At 49.6% G+C, this 19923-nt stretch overlaps 1 protein-coding gene across 2 annotated transcripts in view; it reads right to left on the bottom strand.

Moving 5' to 3' along the window:
- Nucleotides 1-19923, bottom strand: part of LOC132459352 (dolichyl-diphosphooligosaccharide--protein glycosyltransferase subunit STT3B) — a 46914-nt gene that overhangs the window by 2708 nt on the left and 24283 nt on the right. For both annotated transcript variants that reach the window (XM_060053819.1, XM_060053821.1), the window contains exons 4-15: nucleotides 18177-18242; nucleotides 17656-17755; nucleotides 15661-15759; nucleotides 14918-15064; nucleotides 13164-13212; nucleotides 12048-12202; nucleotides 8003-8214; nucleotides 5686-5873; nucleotides 4890-5061; nucleotides 1829-2002; nucleotides 1070-1183; nucleotides 203-412 (exon numbers count right to left, since the gene is read on the bottom strand). In XM_060053819.1, the coding sequence (XP_059909802.1) occupies nucleotides 203-412; nucleotides 1070-1183; nucleotides 1829-2002; nucleotides 4890-5061; nucleotides 5686-5873; nucleotides 8003-8214; nucleotides 12048-12202; nucleotides 13164-13212; nucleotides 14918-15064; nucleotides 15661-15759; nucleotides 17656-17755; nucleotides 18177-18242 (1686 nt within the window). The remainder of the gene's footprint in view (nucleotides 1-202; nucleotides 413-1069; nucleotides 1184-1828; nucleotides 2003-4889; nucleotides 5062-5685; nucleotides 5874-8002; nucleotides 8215-12047; nucleotides 12203-13163; nucleotides 13213-14917; nucleotides 15065-15660; nucleotides 15760-17655; nucleotides 17756-18176; nucleotides 18243-19923) is intronic.

The raw sequence follows: 19923 nt of genomic DNA, 5'->3' as shown, positions 1-19923 counted from the left end.
AACATCAACTGCTTTATCAAGGCCACATCCTCAATGTCATCCTTAATAAAAATATAACACAAATGAAAATTAAACATACTTAAAATTAAAGCGGTCTGCGTCTGTCCTACCGAAACATGACCCCTTTATCATTTAAATCATCTCTGATGACATAATCCCGCCGATGACCAGTGCCAGGTAACCGTGGTTACCTACGACGTACCTTTTTGGAGGTGTACTTCTGCCGGGAGGCGTCGGTGGAGCGGAGCTGGTGCTCGGCGGGGTCGCGGTTCTCCTGCTTCTTCACCTTGTAGATCCTGACCAGCCAGTGCTCCGAGGTGAACGCCTCCTCCAGGTGCTTCAGCTTGATGTCCTTGTTGCCGATCTCCGCGTTGCGGGTGCGGTCGAAGCCCGGCGGCGTGCGGAAGTCCAGCTGAGGGAGAGAGAGGGAGAGGGAGAGTCAGAGAGCGAGAGAAACAGACAGAGAAAAAAGTTCCAACTTTCAGGAAGAAAGCTGCCGACGTCATGCGTCTTTTTAGCAACCGACCAATCACAAGCGGAACATTGACACTTCTTCACCAAGGAAACTCAAAACTGTCAAAACAAGAAACAATGGCGGACAAATCACTCAGGAAAGAGCCGGTGGAGCGATTAGTTTTAATTACAGAACGTCAGAATGTCGAGATCTACGACATGTCTAATGGGCTCTAGCCTGGATTCGTAGTAGGCTAGGCGAGTAACGTCGGGTCTAGAATGGGTTCGTTGCTAGGCAATAGAAAAAACGCACTCGGCGCTTTTACAACAAAAAACGCTGCCAGCTTTTTTATTTGTTGAAAAACGGTCGGCTCAACTTTTCCCTATTACAAAAAACGCTAGATGTGAACATGGCCTAAGATGATTTGCATAAGCCACAAAAGACTTGTCTATACGGTTGTAAACACGTTGAGTTTCCCATTGAGCATTCAACGACTTCAGACTTCGCAACTCTGCCTATTTTCAACCTGTCAATTGTTGAGGGCGCCTTTTGTGGACGCGACGGCAACAATCCCCTGTGTTCTCTGGGGAAGCACTGAAACATGAACACAAGTACCTGCATCTCCCCGAAGCGGTAGTACGACATCTTGTACATGAGGCAGTTGAGCAGGGTGGGGGAGCCGGCCTTGTCCACCCGGAACTCTCCCTGGGGGGTGAAGTAGTCGCTCTCCTGGAGGGGGGAGGGAGAGGGGAAGGGGTAAGGAGGGAGAGAGAGAGAGGGAGAAAGGGAGGGACGGAGGGAGAGAGGGATGGGATGGAGGTAAAGAGGGGAGGGTGGGAAGGAGGGAGAGGGGGATGGGATGGAGGGAGAGAGGGAAGGAGGGAGAGGGGGAGGGAGGGAGACAGGTAGCAGGGTTAACTCGTCAGTTGTGTTGCATTCACCTTTTAGTTTGGTTCTTGCTCTGAATCATGGCGTCGTTGTTTTAGATTGAAACAAGATATTGGCATGGCTCACGTTATACGCTGCATAGAGACATTTCCATCATGAAAATCAAACAATTCGATGGATTAATTCATCGTTAGATTCAGCGCACACTCGGTTGCGTAGTCTAATCTAACTTACAAACTGTGTTTGAAATCGGATCAAGGAATGACCTGTATTCTTTCCTTCGGAAATGTCAAAAGTACTTGTACGATCTTTGTGCTCGTACGATCTTTGTGCTCGTATGATCTATGTACTTGTACGATCTTTGTGCTCGTACGATCTCTGTGCTCGTACGATCTTTCTAATGCAGAGCGTTTTGTCCAGGGGGGGGGGGTTACGATGAGTGTTACGGGAAGGACGTTGTTGGCCCTGCAGGCGCGTCTCCCTCACCCTGATGTCCTTGGGGTGCTCCCCCTCGGCGATCCGCACCATCCACAGGAACTTGTTGATGTCGTCGCCCGAGTAGCCGATCACGCCCCCGAAGATGATGAGCACGTAGTCCACGTCCAGCGACCGCATGATCTCATAGGCTGCGCTCTCGTTGGAAGACATCGCCTTGCCCACCTGGGGGGGGGTCGCAAACAGGAAGAGAAAATCAGAAACACGACACTGATTGGACTACAGAACTGTCCATGGGTGCCAGCGTGATTGTATCAAAACGTGTTCAAGTCAAATACATTTGAAGGCGATAGGTTTCTCGTTCGGCTCAAGTCAACATTTAAAATCATGACGTTCACTTCATGAATAAATCAGTGATTATAACTCTGTTTCAACGTCAGTGATGATGTCTAACCCCCCTGCTCGACTGGGCACGCAGGCGTCTCGTAGCATAGCATCGAGCCACGAGGAGACCCACACTATAATCACCCAGCGCTGCTGCACTGAGCCTCTCTGACGCATTGAAAGATGCATTATCCCTACGGTTGGACGATATATCACCCTATCACACACAAGGAAATAACTGTACTTATACAGCCAGCCCCCGTCCCCATATCACTACAACCCTGTGTCCCCCCGCAGACTGTGCACCCCTTGGTTGCTTGGATTACCAACCCTTTACTATCATGGACGAGGTGTGGATAGGCGAGGTGGAGGAGTACAGAGAGTTGTGCGAATCGAGACATCGTTTATACAACGAGTTTAAAGAAATACATCATTCGGGGGATGATGGGTGCACTAGTCTGAGCTTTAGTCGGAATCGGTTGGAAGTCGGCCAAAGAAAACATTGGCCTGTTCTATTACTATGAATACAATAAACCGTATCCACAATCCAGCAGTTCAAGCTCAGCGTGGCTCCCTGGTTAGCGAGAGCTATAGCACGGCTGTAGTAGCACAGGGTGTCCACTGGGTGGCGCTACAAACCAGGAACAGAAGCCAAGGGAATTCACAGTTAACAAAGAAAATGAAGATATAATTAAGTCTAAACCGCCGGGAATTTAAGAAAAACAAGAGGGGGGCCTTGGGCAATGATTGCGATGAATGTGAGCACAAATATGCTTGTCTTAGGGATGGCGTGTGTATTTTAACGACTGCACACTTTGCTAATATTTCAGAGGACTCATTCATGAATTCTGCCGTCCTTGGCGCCAACTTCTTAAGCCCCTTAGAAGATTAAATTAAGCCCTCGTTGGTTTGAAGTCGTATTAAGTCGTTTCCACGGTAAAAGAAAGGGAACCCCTGAAACAAAGACTTCCTCGCCCAATACCAACATGCACTCCGACTCCCAGTCTGCCTGCAGGCATCCTCGAGCGTCCAAGGTGTCTCAACTTCCCATGCTTAATTAATGAGTCAATAACGAGCTGCTCGTTAATGACATGCGTGTTAAATAAATAACCGCCAAACCCTGCCACCTGCTTGGGATAAAGGCCTCGGTTAGAGGACTTAATCCTGATAGCTAAGAGCCATCAGACTACACAGAACCTCGGACAAGGGTAGTGGCCTATCACGACTCTTTCTTTCCCTCCCTCTCTCTCCACCATCCAACCCACCCCCACACACACACTGCACACACAATGTGCAGTTACGTAATGTTCATATCTACCTCTGGCTCCTTTTTTATATGCATTTTCAATGCTGTGCAATATTGCTCACTTTATTGACTTATTTGGTTGACTTTTACCGTTTGTCCATTTTGGTGTTTGTCTATTGTACGGTTTTGTTGACTGACTTGGTGAGTCGCTGGATACCAGTATTTCCCCAAGGGGATGCATAAAGTATCTATCCATCTATTTATCTATCTAAAGTCCTCAATTAAATATCATCGTCCTCTTCATAACTTCATAACGTCCTTGTCTGTGCTCCACTGCAGCCTACGGCTGTCCGACCCCTGACCGCAGCCCCCAGCTGGGGGGTAGTGCCATGGGGCTACAGCCTCAGCAGCACCGTGAAGGCCTCCGCCGACACGCTCCACAACCACGTTCAGGCCAAGCCTTGTTTTGACGCCTGAGGCTCTGCACTGACCGAACAGGTGCTAAGAAACTAAACCAACCGACACGGAGAACCAATTGAGAGACATAACAGACTGACGATTCCACGGGATTCTTGGAATTTTCCCCATCACTAACCCTTCTTCCCCCTGTGGAATGGCTCAGACCGAATGAATCAAACACAGATTGGTTTAGATTTAAGGGATTTGAATACAAATCGAAACCAAAAGAGATCTCTAAACCAGCCCTGGTTACAGCTGCAGGCGGAGCGAAGGAAGGGGTTGTGCGTGATTCGAGGCCCTGAATCCCCCCCCAAACACACGTTCTGAGATTCAGGGTGAGGCGTCACCAGCTGGAGTGCCTCAAGGTATTATGAAAAATGGATTCTACCAATTCTACTGTTGAGGCCGTTGTGAATATACAACGGCTATAAACAACAACAGAGGGAGCAAGAGAGGGCAAAAGAGAAAGCAACAGAGAGCAACGTACCACACACACCAATCACTGGTGGAGGTGAAAGCAGCCCATCAACGGCGCGAGGAAAGAACCTTCAGACTGAACGATGAGGTGAAACCGAATGGAATTTCAGTCGGATTATCAGGATGGGCAGACCCCAGGGCCTCTAGCCTCTGGCCCGCAGACGGAAGCAGAACGTGAACACGCATTTCCAGACACTTTTGTCCTGAGTGACTTACAACCATTCATACACACATCCACACGCCGACGGTGATGTCAACCATGCAAGGCCACAGCCAGCTCGTCTGGAGCAGTTAGGGACAGTCAGGGACACACCGACACTCAGCGAGGAGGAGCCGGGGATCGAACTAGCAACCTTGCAGTTACAAGTCAGCCCGCTCTACCTCCTGAGCTGCTGCCGCCACCCTGGGGCAGGAGCGGTCTCAAGGGGCCGGGGGGGGGGGGTCTCAAGGGGCCGGGGGGGGGGGGGTCTCAAGGGGCCAGGGGGGGGGGTCTCAAGGGGCCGGGGGGGGTCTCAAGGGGCCGGGGGGGGTCTCAAGGGGCCTCACCAGCGCTATGTGACTGTTGTTCCACGTGTTGTTGTCCACCAGCGTCGTCCGATTGGCCATTCCCGCTATCTGGTATCCGTAGTCCCACCAGGACATGACTCGCACGTGCTCGTCCGTGTTCTGCCTCAGCCAATAGTACGCCTCCCTGAAGTCGTCCAGGATGTTCCGTGAGCTTGGGAGGGAGGGGGGGGGGGTGTTCCAGAGAGGAGATGGAAATTAATTGAGTGCAAACTGTGAAATGTTCATTGGCGAGTTCAAAGCAGATTGCAGGTTGAACACATCAAATGGGACTGGTGGGGATACCACATCGATCTCCTTCAGAAATGTGAATCAATTTGAATAATGTGTGCTATGCCAGAGAGGGTGGTGCCCCTGAAGTTCAACAATAATAAAGATCCGTTTCCCTTCAGTGTGTGTGTGCGTGTGTCAGATTATGGAGATGTGTGCATGTCATTATGGAGATGTAAATGCAGGACAGGTTTCGTGTGCGTGAGTGTATGGAGATGTGTGTTTATGTGAGGGCTCTGTTCATGAAGGTGTGTGTGTGTGTGTGTGGCTGCGATGGTGAAGATGCGTTTGTGGGCTGCCATCATAAAAGTGTGTGTGTTGGTGTGAACAGGAGCAAGCACATGTGTGGGCGAGTATGCAGATGTGCATGTGGCTTTGTGTGTGTGCGTGCATGTGCGTAAGTGTACGTGTATGGGCGAGCAAATACGAACATTTGCGTGTGTGGGCCAGTATGCAGAGGCGCTTGTGTGTACGCACGTGGCGAGTGCGTACGCGAGTGTGTCCTTACCCGTCGTGGTTGTACGAGGCCAGCACCACGCTGGGGCTGGAGTAGGCGTTGCTGGTCACCCAGGTGCAGTGCACCGCAAACATCATCAGCAGCATCAGCATCAGCATGGTGACGATGGACTTGATGTTGGGGCCCAGGCCCTCCTCCGCCTTCTCCTGCTCCGACACGTGCTTCCGCACTTTGCCCGCCTGCAAGAGGAGGAACGGGAAGCGGGGCTTGAGACTCAAATAATGAGACTTGAGGGGCTGGAGACTCACATACTGAGACTTGAGGGGCTTGAGACTTGCATATATTCCGCACTGATGCGGCACCAAAATGGCCCCCGCGCTAAGGCAATAAAAGGCCGCAAATGTTGCGATAAAAGGCCACTAATGAGACCGAATTGGTCGCATTAGTGGTAAATGTAAATGGACTGCATTTATATAGCGCTTTTCTGACCATCGACCACCCAAAGTGCTTTACAATGTTGCCTCACATTCACCATTCATGCACACATTCACACACCGACGGCGGAGTCAACCATGCAAGGCGACAGCCAGCTCGTCGGGAGCTACCAGTCAGGGTTAGGTGCCTTGCTCAAGGACACCTCGACACTCAGCTAGGAGGAGCCGGTGATTGAACCAGCAACCTTCAGGTTACCAGCCAACCCGCTCTACCTCCTGAGCTACTGCCGCCCTGGTCTTTTATCGTGTTTGCGCGATTCATCCTGTTTACACGATTTATCTTGTTAGCATCTACGAGACTTGAGTCCTTGGGGGAGGGGAATGAGTAGAGGACCCATCTGGGCTGACTATTAACGAGACCATGTAAACCCACACCTGGTGTAAACCCACACTGTGGGTTTACACCAGGCTTTAGGCTCCATTCGTCTCCAAGAAGACGGACGGGGCGCAGATGTAAAGTGGACGGTTGCAAGGGGACAATAGACGCCTGTGGTTTTGGATACACCGCTGTGTATCTGAAGTGGGAGGTTTGACTTTCTTAAGGTGCGTTCACACCAAACACGAAGGGGCGACATGACTCCATACAAAGTCAACGTAGAGACGCGAAACGGGCAAATTTTTTGCTAGAGAAAACCTGCTACAAGTTTTGATTTGTCGCACGACACTTTCGCCCTGCAAAGGCGAGCGTTTTCACGAGGATCAGCAGCGCGAAAAATTCGCTCTAGTTGAAATATTTCAACTTTGCCGCGACATTCGCGTGATGACCGCCAATCAGCATTCAACACCGTGGCCATTGAGTGACGTGTGTAACGTAACAGCCAATCAGCGTTCAAACGGCCAACCGTTCCCTGCAGTGCAGTCCGGGGTGAACCGCAGCAAATCCGCCTGACAAAACTTGCACAGCGACAGTTTATGATTTGTCGCGCGACAAAACTTGGGCGACAACGCGAACGGGCGACAAATGTGCATTTTGGTGTGAATGCATCTATAGGCTCAAGAGATTGTGCCAGGGTCTGAAATGTACTTTTAGAATTCGCTTTTTTCACATGCCAGAGTGGAAAGATATGCCGTCCAACCGGCCTCTTACTTACAAAACACCTTGACTTAAGCTTATGGCACACACAGTGTAGTCCATCACAACTTCACCGATCAATGAATGGAATGGCTCAGACCGAATGAATCAAACACAGATTGGTTTAGACGAATTACACGTTCTGAGATTCAGGGTGAGGTGTCATAAGCTGGACTGCCTCAAGGTATTTTGAAAAATGGATTCTACCCACACACGGTCGCAAAGCCATCTGCTAAACACAATAAACATGGAGGAACATCGATTGACCGCATAGTCTATAGTAATAGAATTTAGCCCAATGAAGCCCAGGGAGATTGGCACGCAGGGTGTATTCCAAAATCAGGACTGACTGATAGCACAAAGAGTCAATGGGGCCACTGGTGTCGACTCCTCATTGGCCTTTGCTTTGACCAATCACCTCGTTGCTACGCAAAAAATATCAAACAAGTTTGAAACTATTCGGGACGTGACAGAGTGCATCGGTAAGACTGTGATGCAATCGTCAGGGCTGGTTCACCCTGTCACACTGTATGACAGCGTCGGAGCCCGCAGCCTTTTGATCTTGTTCTTAAGATAGCAAAAAAACGTCTGTGATGCGAATCCGTAAATCCAAAAACAAAACAAAAAAGCAAGAAAGTAAAAATTAAAGCTTTAGAAACCGAACCCAAGTTAACCCCCAAAATGCACAGACTGGCACTGACAAACACACACAGACCTCTTCCTTCATGATCACAGCCCACACACCTTTATGATCGCAGCCCCCGCCCCCCCACTCACACCAGGCGTCCCCCCCCCCCCTGACCTTGTCGTAGAGGTTCCCAGAGTTCCTGCGGTCGTCCTCGTCGCTGCTGTCCTCCACGGGGGGGCTCTCGCGCTTCATGTCGTCGCCCAGGTAGTGCTCGAAGACACTGGAGAAGGCCACCGCCGAGAGCATGCACACCACGGGGGTCAGGGTCAGCATGAGACGCACCATCACGCCCGCAAAGTACACCGCGCTGATGGCGTACAGGGCCACTGAGAGAGAGAGAGAGAGAGCGAGAGCGAGAGCGAGAGAGCGCGAGAGAGAGAGAGCGCGAGAGAGAGAGAGCGAGCGAGCGAGCGAGCGAGAGAGAGAGAGAGAGAGAGAGAGAGATTGCATCAAACATGATCATAAATATGATCTGAGATCAATAAGGACAATCCCAGTCTGCGGGTACAAATCATCGTAACTATCTTCACTTAGACAACCATTACTAACATCAGTTGTTAAAATATCTTTTTTGTGCCGATTCCGACTGAAAGCTTGCCACGAATGTAACTATAGCACTATAGCACTTTGATCTTTGTGATCAAAGTGCCCTCCTTGTCATTTTGGAAAGTACTTGCAGGGCGATTCACTTTTCCTCTGTCCATAAACTCGTACCGACAGACTCGTACTGATTCCAAAAGACTTGAGTGCTATACCGCCATTTTTCAGACTGAATGCTCTTCGGCAGAATTGATACAACAAAGCTTTTTGTCTAATTACATGGGTAACAGATGTTTTAGTGATGCCAGGAGAAACAGTTATGATGGTTTGACCACAGACCAATTCAATTGTATCTGTTTAGCCCCTAATGACAGATGACAGAATAGTCCATTAACATCCCCACAACATATTTGTTCAGCTTGACTGAAAGTAAATGTATGCGTTCGATTTTGTACACAATCTAAAATAATGAACTGATCCACAATATAAAGTAATGAACTGATGGCACGCCGTCCACCAGTAAAGGACAAATGGGGACAGCATTATGCCGACTTTGTTTCTTTGTTCTGTGTAAAAAAAGCAAAACCAGATAATTCTGGCTCGTCTGTACGGCAATGATGTGGGACCTCTGTGTAAAAGGGGCCGGGGACAGAGCAAAGTGGAGGCAGGGAGAGTGTCTCGAACACAATGGGGCCGAAACACGAGGCTCAAAATGACTTTGCTCTGAAAATGCTCCTGCATAAATGGGGGGACACACACACACACACACACACACACACACACACACACACACACACGGAACGGAACAGAGTGAATTTATTCGGCGGTGAAGAAGAGAGACAGACGGCCCGAGAGGCATGCTGCTGCAGTTATAAGTCAGAGCAGAAGACAGCGAGAGGATGAGCACACAAAGAGAAGGAAAGATCAAGAGTCTGTACTGGATAGCAGACTGTGCACACACACGCATACAAATGCTAACACACACACACCAGCTGGTTATTGGCCAAGAGTGTGTGGACATTAAAGGTAGGAAGTATGAGAAACACTGGGTCCCGGTTGGAGGTCTTCAGGGGTCTAACCGAACCCTAGGATCAGAGACCCCACCGGGACACGAACGGATGAGGGTCCATGTTCGTGTGTTAATTTATAAGCAGCGCTGATTACGGGAGAAACGCATGGAGGTCGTGTGTAACATGCGTGATGATTAGCCCATTAGGATCAGATTACACGGTAAGCATGAATGTTAATTGTGTTACGTGTGGTGGACCGTTACGGTTCAACTCATAAGACACGTAACGCATCGTTCAAGGCAGAACCGCAGCCAAGTTAGGTCTTACCCTTATTTTGATCTGGTTTTATTAGGTCACTATGTATCCGACATGACTGACATTTTTAGCAGCAGAACTGGATTTTTAGTACCGTTTTAATTGTGGGGTTTGAGGGGTCAATAAAATAGCTTGCCTTTCCTGGCCTGGGTCTCACTTCTCAGTCGTGCATGGTCAGTAATACCTCAGAAACAATCTGGTCTGTATAACGATCTATCTATTTCATCGCCATCTATAACTCTTTATCTCTATCTGTTTTTTTTTTCGGATCTCGGAACAGATTCCACGGAACAGATTCAGGGTTCTGGTCCGTCATCATGTGAAGACCTTTTGTCCTGGCTGACACGTCAAGATACAAAGCGTGGAGGAACAACGCATCACGCCAACTCAGTCGCATTGCAGGGAAATGCATGGTGGGAAAAACAGCAAGGTCGTGGTTTGGATTAAACCGCTGATTGGTCCACACGTGGATTGGACTTTGCTGAACCTCTGATTGGTCTACACGTGGATTGGACTTTGCTGAACCTCTTGATTGGTCTACACATGGACTTGAGTTTGCTGAGCTGTGATTGTGGATTGTTCTACACGTGGATTGGATTGATCATCATCCAGTTCCCTGTACCGCTGATTCCAGATCAGTTTGTTCAGCTCCCTTTCTCCCAGGACGTAAGGGGGAGGTCTTTAATACAATGCAGGAGTCCAGGGTTTAGTAACCTCTTCAGAAAGATCTCAGATAAATTTTGAATTATACGTTATTCATAATGTATATCGGACTGCACATCATTTTAATTATTGAACATAGACATGAATACCGGATTGTTCTCTTGGTCATTTCAGACCATCTTTTAACATTCTTATACCTGAGTTCGTTAATTATTGATAATCAGCAAGCCACGGATCCTAACTGACAAATAACCGACCACATACAGTACATACCTCAATAATCAATATAGATTTTTAATTGAACACACACACTTGATAATGTTCAATGCTGGGCTAATTCTCCCTGGTCATCTATTGCAAAAGGCTTTTCAATATCAACTCAAAACCAAACCCTATGAGGCAGCAGGACTCAATGCTGCCTTGTTGCACTGGTATGCAACACAACACTGCAACCACAGAGATAGGTCCACATCTGGGGAAGCAGTTTATTGCAATGGCAGGGTTCTAACTGCCTCACACACTAGCACCAGGTCACATGGCACCAATACAAGCAAATCAGAAAAACCAATCACCAAAACACCCATTTGCAAATTACACCTGTAGTCTCTGTAGATCTTAGCGCCGGGGTCGATCTTTAAGAAAACATCCCCTTGCACTCCTTCATAAAAGATCACAGCGCCGTGGCAACGCCGTGTTGTGTAATTAGCAGGGTTACCTTACTCCGGGGTGGCTTTGATACTTAATGTGTGCCGTGGGCGAAGCAGTTAAGCGCGCAGACTGGCTTCATCTTGTTGCCGTAGAGGCGGAGAAGCCCTTTTCTGGCTGGTCCCTTTGAATCCCTTTGATCCTCCATCCGTCAGCCATTATCACAAGCTCATTACCGCCGTGCTGTCCCTCGTCGGAGAGGCTCTCAGAAGCCACCGCCGCCACCACCGCCACACAAACCCCGGGCCATTAGTGCCGGTGAGCCATTTGTCACGGTAAACATCCTTACCCTGTATCTAAAGCCGCCCGGGCCCTGCCGTGGCTCAACACGGAGTTAAGGAGCCCGGGTAGCAGAAGGTGAGCACTAATCATTTGTGCGTTCGGGAGCAGGGCAGCTAGGCGCTCGCTGTGTGCGGCAATTGTGCGAACGCTAAATCCACTTCTGCCTAGTGCTGCTGGCAAAGGAGAGAGGGGACAATTTATGCTTTTTCCGAAATGTAAACAAATATGTAAGATAAATTTGCTTCATGGTTAAATAGTCAAATATAAGAGGATGAATTGCGGCACTGTGCATTATTCATCATGTCGTTAGGAAGAGTTAGTGCGGTTGGTAAGAGAAAGTGCGGCTCACGGCCAGTGAATTCCCAATGTGAAGTGAAGTTGTTGCTAAGCTACATGCGGTCACAGGGGGCCTGCTGTCTGCCGATTGGTTGTTGCAGTCACCTGCTGAGATCGACATTCGCCCGGCAAACCAAATGAAAACACACCTGGGTAAATAATCCTTAGAGGAGGACATAACGGAATGGAAAGTGAGTGGGGTTAGCGGGTCGCCATAGGACGCTCTCAGCAATCCCATAATAAATAACAAACTTCTGCCATTTGTTTGAGCCGGCCGAGGACGGGGTCGGACGGATCGGAGGGCTCACCGAAGACGCGCTCGTCGTTGATGTTCTTGATGCAGAACCAGAGGCCGGCGGGGAAGGTGCAGACCAGGATGTGGAGGTCGAAGAAGAAGGAGACCCAGGTGGTGGGCTGGTGCTCCGACACCGACGCGATGATGGGGATGTGGATCTTGGCGTAGCTGGAGAGGGGAGACGGGTTCAGAAATGACAAAGGAAGGGTCGAACATTGACCGTGTGGGAAGTCATGGAACATTATTCCTAAAACGAATCCCCTTTCTCCTCAAAGCAAAACAGGGCTTAATAAAACAACCACAGCACAAACAACGGACAAAATGTAAAGCTTCCTAGCGGCGCTGCTGAGGCTGCACTGTTCTGGTCGTGCGGCGAGCGCGGACTGAGGAGCGCCAGCGCCGAAGGAGCCTTATCTGTTTAGCCGACTCTGCTGGCCGTGGTGGAGGGGCAGAGTGGACCCCAGCCGGGGCGCTGGCAACAAGCCAGCAGCCATCCAGCAAACAGCCAGCCAGCCAAACAGCCAGCAGCCCCGCAGGCTAAATCCTCTGCATATACATTTGGTATACACCTGGCAGATTACGTTGGCAGATTAGAAACCGCAGACTAAACACGAAGTGGGCCATGTGTGTCACCCGTTATCTAAGATGGCAGGTTACAAAGAGATAGCGCTTGAGTGATGCTTTATTAGAACCAGCGGTGCCGCGTGTTACAGGAGCCCTCCAGAGCAGTGGTTCTCAAATGGGGGTACGCGTAACCTAGGGGTACTTTGGAGTACTGCAGGGGTAGAAATATAAATAATGGCATACTAGAATTTGTTGTTCAGCCTGAGCACGTTTCTAGTCTGAAAGCCAGACAACGGAAAAATCCAGAAAATGGGAGCCTGTGTATCGTCCCTCGTATCGCACGAAAAAGGGCGACATCTATCGGCGTAGCCAAATTTTGTCCGACCCCTGCTGACGAGGCAGAAACGCGCTTCATGTCGTTCTCGCTCCTCAACCAGCCGGTGCTTGTGCATAATTAGGAGAAGCGCAGCGTCTCAAGGCGGCGTTCCTCCCTCCCCTGTCGCAGTTCGTCTCTCCACCCGCTGCTCCACCCGCTGTTAAGTGGTCCATGCGTGTGTTGACTTACCCGGTGTCCCACAGGGAGTAGAATCGCCCGCTCCAGGGAGCAATATAGCCTGGGGGTTCACAGGAGAAACACACACACACACACACACACACACACACACACACACACACACACACACACACACACACACACACACACACACACACACACACACACACACACACACACTTAGCATATGGACGCTATCAGGAGGAGAGCAACACACAAACATGAAATAGGAATAGAAAATACACCAACCAAAAGGTAGCAGCAACAGACTGTACCTTTATGAAACCTACATTTGTACACACACAAAGCCACGTATCGCGTAGTTGTCTTTTCGTTACGCACTGGTGGAACATAAAGTTGCCTTGAAGCATTTTAAATGGGTGTATGGATGATGAAAAGTGTGTGCAATGTGCCAAACGCCGATACCCACGAGACAGAGACACACACAGAGGGAATTGGAATTTGAGACAGAGACAGAGACACAGAGAGAGAGAGACAGAGAGACAGAGACACAGAGAGAGAGAGAGAGAGAGAGACAGAGAGACAGAGACACAGAGAGAGAGAGAGAGAGACAGACAGACAGACAGACAGACAGACAGACAGACAGACAGACAGACAGACAGACAGACAGACAGACAGACAGACAGACAGACAGACAGACAGAGCTAGGAAGAGACAGAGACAGAGCGAGGGAGCGACAGAGATCGACGATGAGCTCTCCGTCTACCCTGGTGTCAGCCCGAAAATGGCCCCCAGAATGATTAATGAGACGTCAGAATCTAATCAGGGGCTCCTGGAAAGCAGAGGGGCCAACAGGTAACCGGGCGACTCAATAGCTGTCAGTCCGGGATTAAGGGTTTACCTCAAATCAAAGGTAGCTTTCAGCCGTTCATTCAGGAGTTTTGTTTCTCGCTCAACACCGAGAGGGTGGTAACGACCTTGGTGTTGTCAGTGGATGATCACTGAACGTGTTGTGTACAAAGCACATGATCACTGAATCAGGATGAGGGCCGTTGGACTTTTCATTGAGAGCTTTAGGCCTTTTTCGATATATTAAATACACTTTTCTCTGCATAACTAAAATGTTTCGAGGTAGGAAACACATCTCAGTTCGTTGCTGTGAATGGAAGCTACCGTCTTTAAGGTACTCTGATGCAAAGAACACAAACCCAGCCAGCGCTATAATAGTAACATTAATATCGATACGTAATGATCAATATTGTTATGAGAATAAAAGACAAAGTCATCCTGAGCTTCATTACATTTAACAGGTCTTGGCTGGTGTGTTGGACACTACAGTATAGCAGTTACCAGAGGACAGACTCCAAGCGTCTGACTGGTGGTCTGAGTCGGTAAATAAAGGGTATCAACTCCATCTGCATCAGCAGCTCAACATGCTACAGCTCGAGATAACAGTCCAAATGGGCCCCCTGTTCCAGAGCACGATAAACCCCTGGGTTGCCCCAAATGCAGGGCATCCCTCAGCACCCCAGAACCTGGTCTTGAGGTTCTGAAGCGAAAGGCGGTGTGAGGCTTTTATCCAAAGCGACCTACAACCATTCACACAACGACGGAGGAGTCAAGCACACACAGCGACAGCCAGACCGTCCCGATCAGTTAGGATGAGGCGTCTTGCCCAGGGACACCTCGACACTCGGCTAGGTGGAGCCGGCGATCGAACTAGCAACCTTCGGGTTACCAGTCAACCCGCTCTGCCTCCTGAGCCGCTGCCACTCCTAGTGTAGGTCTGTTTGTGCACGGCGTACCTGTGTAGGTCAGGTAGATGACGGTCATGAACACCACGCCGGCGGCCATGGACACGCCTAGGAAGAAGAGGGTCTGGAACTCCTGCTTGGTCAGCCGGTCCTTCAGGTACTGCAGGAAGGCGTAGGCCTGCAGCAGCACGAAGACCCCTGGAGGGACATGGAGCAGGCTGGTCAAACATGCTATTGCTGCGCCGGGCTAATCACCAAGTATTGTGTTCGTTATATAACAGAAGGATAACTTGTTAGTAGTGATACAAGAGAACGCAGGTCGAGACGTTTAGATCCATTTTAACTGTGATTTACTAGCACCAGAAGAATGTCAGAAGTTACACCTAACAGGTGCAGTAGAGCGCCCCCCAAAGGCACCGGAGTAACAATGCATACTGTTGACTATCCATCGCATGCACAACACGAAGGGATAACACATGGTATAACATCACGCAAGAAGGAAGCAATGGTAGGCAGAGGGGAACTGGGAGAGCTCTGTGGTTTTAGATTGTTGGACGTCTTACGGTCCTATCTACCAGTATGACTCATCAGTAGTGAACACGTATCTAGTGTTACATTGTGACAGCTTAACATCTCAGTTGCTATGAGATGGTGACGAAAGCAGAAGTGACGATGCATTTAGCTCAATATTTCACAAAAAGCAGAACGGTTTATTAAACTATTCATATCGTTGGAATGTGAATCTGTACAAATGGTGTGACCTCTAGTAGAGAACCCCCTGATTGGTTACTGACCTGCTGCCGCCATGTGTTCACTGGTCCTGATTGGCTGGAAGCCCACAAAGGGGATCTGCATGGAGAGTACCAGGCCAACGATGTAGAAAGTGCTGTAGGCTAGGAGGAGAGAAGGAGAGATGAATGCACGCACACACACACACACACACCCTTCAACATCACAAATAGAAGATCCCCCAGCCCTGTATGTTGCAGGACGTTAGGCATATTAGACGCATGGATGAGTCCGACTGCGATGTTTTCACGCTTCTTCGGAATCTTGCCTTGAGCGTGTTTCAAAATGTGATAGAACGGCGGTGTTTGAGCACACACACACACACACACACACACACACACACACACACACACACACACACACACACACACACACACACACACACACACACACACACACACACACACACACACACACACACACACACACACACACACACTACCTGCTGTCTTTAGACCATGAACGGAAGCATTAAAACAATAAGACGATTTTTTGCACACCATTTATTCGGCTCGTAGCAGATGGAACAGCGGGCGCGCTCTCTCTCTCCATCTACACGCGACCACTTTAATTACCGCAGAACAACTCCTCTGAGGACAGGCTGAACCACACCACAACCAATGCCAATGCTGAGGAAAAACTATAGGAGCCAGTCCTGCATGAAAGTCAGGAAGGGATTTGCTGCTGAAAAACGGAAGCCAAAGCAATTCAAAACGTAAGGAAAAGGACAGCCTGGGGACAAATGCCAGTATACAATGACCCTTCAGACCAGATTCAATTATCAGCTAAAGTAGGTGCCTGGCTCCCACTCACATGTGTTCTTATGTATGAGCTTGCACAATGCACATGCAGGCATGCATACATGTTCTTCACATCCCGAAGCTGTCGCGCGGCTTGCGTGGCGAAACACTGGTGAAATCCCAGCCACTGCGTTAGGGATGGCAGTGTCAGACAGCGATATGAATGACTGCATTCCTTAAAGCTTCCACAGTCCCGTTCTAATTCCCTCATTCAGACACGCACACCATCTCTCCGCCGAGACTACCCCACCAGCCTGAAAGGAGGCGTGGGGCGGGGGGGGGGGGGGGGGGGGGGGGGAACAGTTGCCAGCATCTCAGTGGCAGAGGGGAACACGTTTTTCGACTAGCAGTGTTCATATCACCAGGGGAGTAGCTGAGAAAATGGATTAGCCTAGTTTATTCCTCCCCCGAGCACCCAAAACGCAGTATAAAAACGTTGCGCCTAAGACACAGAATTGAAGTTCAAACTAATATACAGAGCTCCCGTTAGCAAACAAAATCTGAGAGGCAATACCCGGGTACCTTGGGTCGGGTTTAATGGTCTCCATTAACGAGGAAGGAACCACTGATATAAAGCTACGCGTTGGGACATTAAAAGCCCATTGGTGGGCATAATGGGGTGGTGTTTGTGCAGCGGCAGAACCCTTTAACAGAGCTCTTAGGGATGTCCTCTTAATGGGCACCACTGGTGCGCGTCAAGAGCACTTTGAGTAATGGACTGGACACACACAGGCTATTTAATCCGGCCACATTATCCCAATGTTTGCGACAAATTTCGTTTCTTTGCCGTTTCTTCGTTTTTTTTTAAAATTGTAATACGTCAAACAATGAAGTGTTCCCCTCATTGTTAGTTAGATATATAATCACCTTAACAGCCTGATGGAGGAGAGTGGGAGAAGAGGAGAGGCGATAAGCACTTTCTTAATTTCAACCCTTTCGCTCATCACAATTAACAAAGACAGTTTTTTTCGCCCTGACCGAGTCTCTGTGGTATTTCGGCACGGCCTCTCTGAACTCTCTCTCACACACACACACACACACACTCTAGGGGTACCAACGTGTACTCGAGTAAACCGCATTCATCAGGCGTATCCTACACGCTTACAAAAGTATTGAATCAAAAATAATTGTGCAGTTACTCCTCCGAAATCGCACAACCACACCTCATGTGGTGTGCGTCGTGTCTGTGAGGAGCCTTACCGATGTAAACTCTCTTGCTGTAGCGTTGCATAAGCAGCAGAACAAAGACGTGGAGAGGGATGAGGTTGATGATGAACACGTATCCTCCCCACGCCGACACCTGCAAAACAAAAACGGGCACACGCAAAGTTATCGTCCCGAGCCTTTCAACTCCTGTCACGGTTTGCTGTGTGAGACTCATGTGGCGGAGGCAGTGTGGGCGTCCGCTTGATTCGGTTACAGTGGTGGAGCCGGAGCCACGGTGTAGGTGGCATTAAGAGGCACGGGTTGGGAATTAAATCAAAAGGAAGAGAAAAGCGTAATTCAAGGGAAGGCGCCGTTAGAGGGGGCCTATCCTTGTCCGATTGCAGTATGAGCCGACGCCGCTGTCATAACGGCTCTATTGGACGGGGGTCTGGGTGTAAAAGCCTGTTAAAAAGCCTCCATATTGCATTGGCGGGTTTTTTTTTTGTTGAGGTTGACAGGCCTGACTGCCTGTCTTGAGTGTGCCTGTGTGTCTCTGTGCGTGGGCGCGTCCTTACCATGTAGAAGTAGGAGAGGCAGCATCCGATGGCCCAGAACACCGAGCCCGTCTTCACCGACTTGACCTGCGGGTCAGAGGGCGAGGCTGCGGTGAGAGGTGGCAGACAGCAACAAACAAACCGGCGGTTTGACAGACACTAGGCGAGAGGGCGAGGGGTCCGACACAAACGGCGACCGGCCGAGACTTTCCCTCGGTGTGCCTGTTAACCGTGCATGCACCCTGCGTGGATCACCCCACCTTAGAGGAGGGCATGGTGGGCTTGGAGAGGAGCAGGAGACCCCAAACCATTGCACTCCTGATCAGTGGGGATCCCCCACTCTGCGATCCTTCTCCAGATTTCTTCCTTGTTGATTAAGGGAGTTTTTTCTTACCCTCTAGAGGGCTAGGGTCAGGGGCGGGGGGCTCATAAATGTATGGCCTGTTAAGAATGTACCTGTGAACAAGGGCTATACAAATAAAATTGATTTGAAGTTTACCATTCACTCGAGCTCAGTTTCAAATCTCCTCACATAATAAAAGATATGCGCGATAAACGACGACTGCTGTAGACGACAAAAGGCGGCGTTGTGCTCCAGCCCGGCGGAAACGTTAGTGCGTTCGAACAAATGCCGTTAAATAACCTTGGTATTCATTACAATAAAGCCCCCACTGTGCGCTTGAGTGTCAGTAGTTGACGGTGTCAAAGAAGAGCAGACACTGACAATTCAGTTGGATTGGTATGAACCTGTACATCTCTGCAAGCGGGCTCATCATTCACGTTTTTGTCAGCGCTTGTTGCTAAGGAACCGCCACAGAAGCCTTTGTTGGAGACACAGACTTGTCTGGCTGAATGCACACACATTGTGTGATGGTGCGAGTGTGTGTCGATTATTTCCCAAGAAATACTCCCTGCCCTTCCATTAAGTAATATTTAACGGCAGCCACTACAAATTGGCATTTTCTTTGAGCACTTTGTGGGTGGGCAGAAGCCCATAGCTTAATATCTTTGTGCGTGGGAGCGTACGGGTGAGAGGTGTGCGTCTCTAAATCTTGTTAGGCTACACTGCATCCACTCAAGCACCGGGCGGTTTAACAACCTGCGGAAGGACGTCCCAACGTGTCAAACGCACACCTTTTCCCCATTAAATCACAAAAGTACAGCCGCCGAATGTCCTGAGGAAATGGGAGTTCACCGAGCATTACATTAGCCCCTGACAGAGAACGCCACGGTACAACGAAGAGGAAAAAATATATACGAATTCAACGTCAAATAGGAAATTGCCACATTCTTCCCGATCCGAGTAATTGCCAGGAGAACATCGGCAGTGAGTGGCCCGGGTGAGTGAGACGGGGCGCCGATGTCATACGGAGACACTCTGGAGACCCGCAGCCCCCCCCCGGCTGGGTCCGGACGGGGGGGGGGGGGGCGATATCGTCTTCAACCCGTAACTCTTTCGACCAGGAGACACTCCGAGACACTCAGAGGGGTCCTCGCAATCAAGAGGCTGCAGAGGGTGGTTGGTTAGCCCCCCGCCAGCAAGCGTGTCAGGGTGATAGAGGTTCAGTTGAGTCACGGTACGGTTAGTTTCACTGTTTTCGGTCATTGTCTTCGGTACGGTTAAGCCTCCCTCACACACACACACACACACACCACTAGTGTTTGTGTGTGGACCACAAACACATACACCCCGAATGGGTGTTTGTGTGTGCATAGACAGTGCCCACACACGCTACAGACACTGCACACACACACACACACACACGGT

This window comes from Gadus macrocephalus, chromosome 6, assembly GCF_031168955.1.
Source record: "Gadus macrocephalus chromosome 6, ASM3116895v1".
Classification (NCBI taxonomy): domain Eukaryota; kingdom Metazoa; phylum Chordata; class Actinopteri; order Gadiformes; family Gadidae; genus Gadus; species Gadus macrocephalus.
The sequence above is the reverse complement of the archived record's forward strand: the minus strand, read 5'-3'. Positions and strand labels throughout refer to the sequence as shown.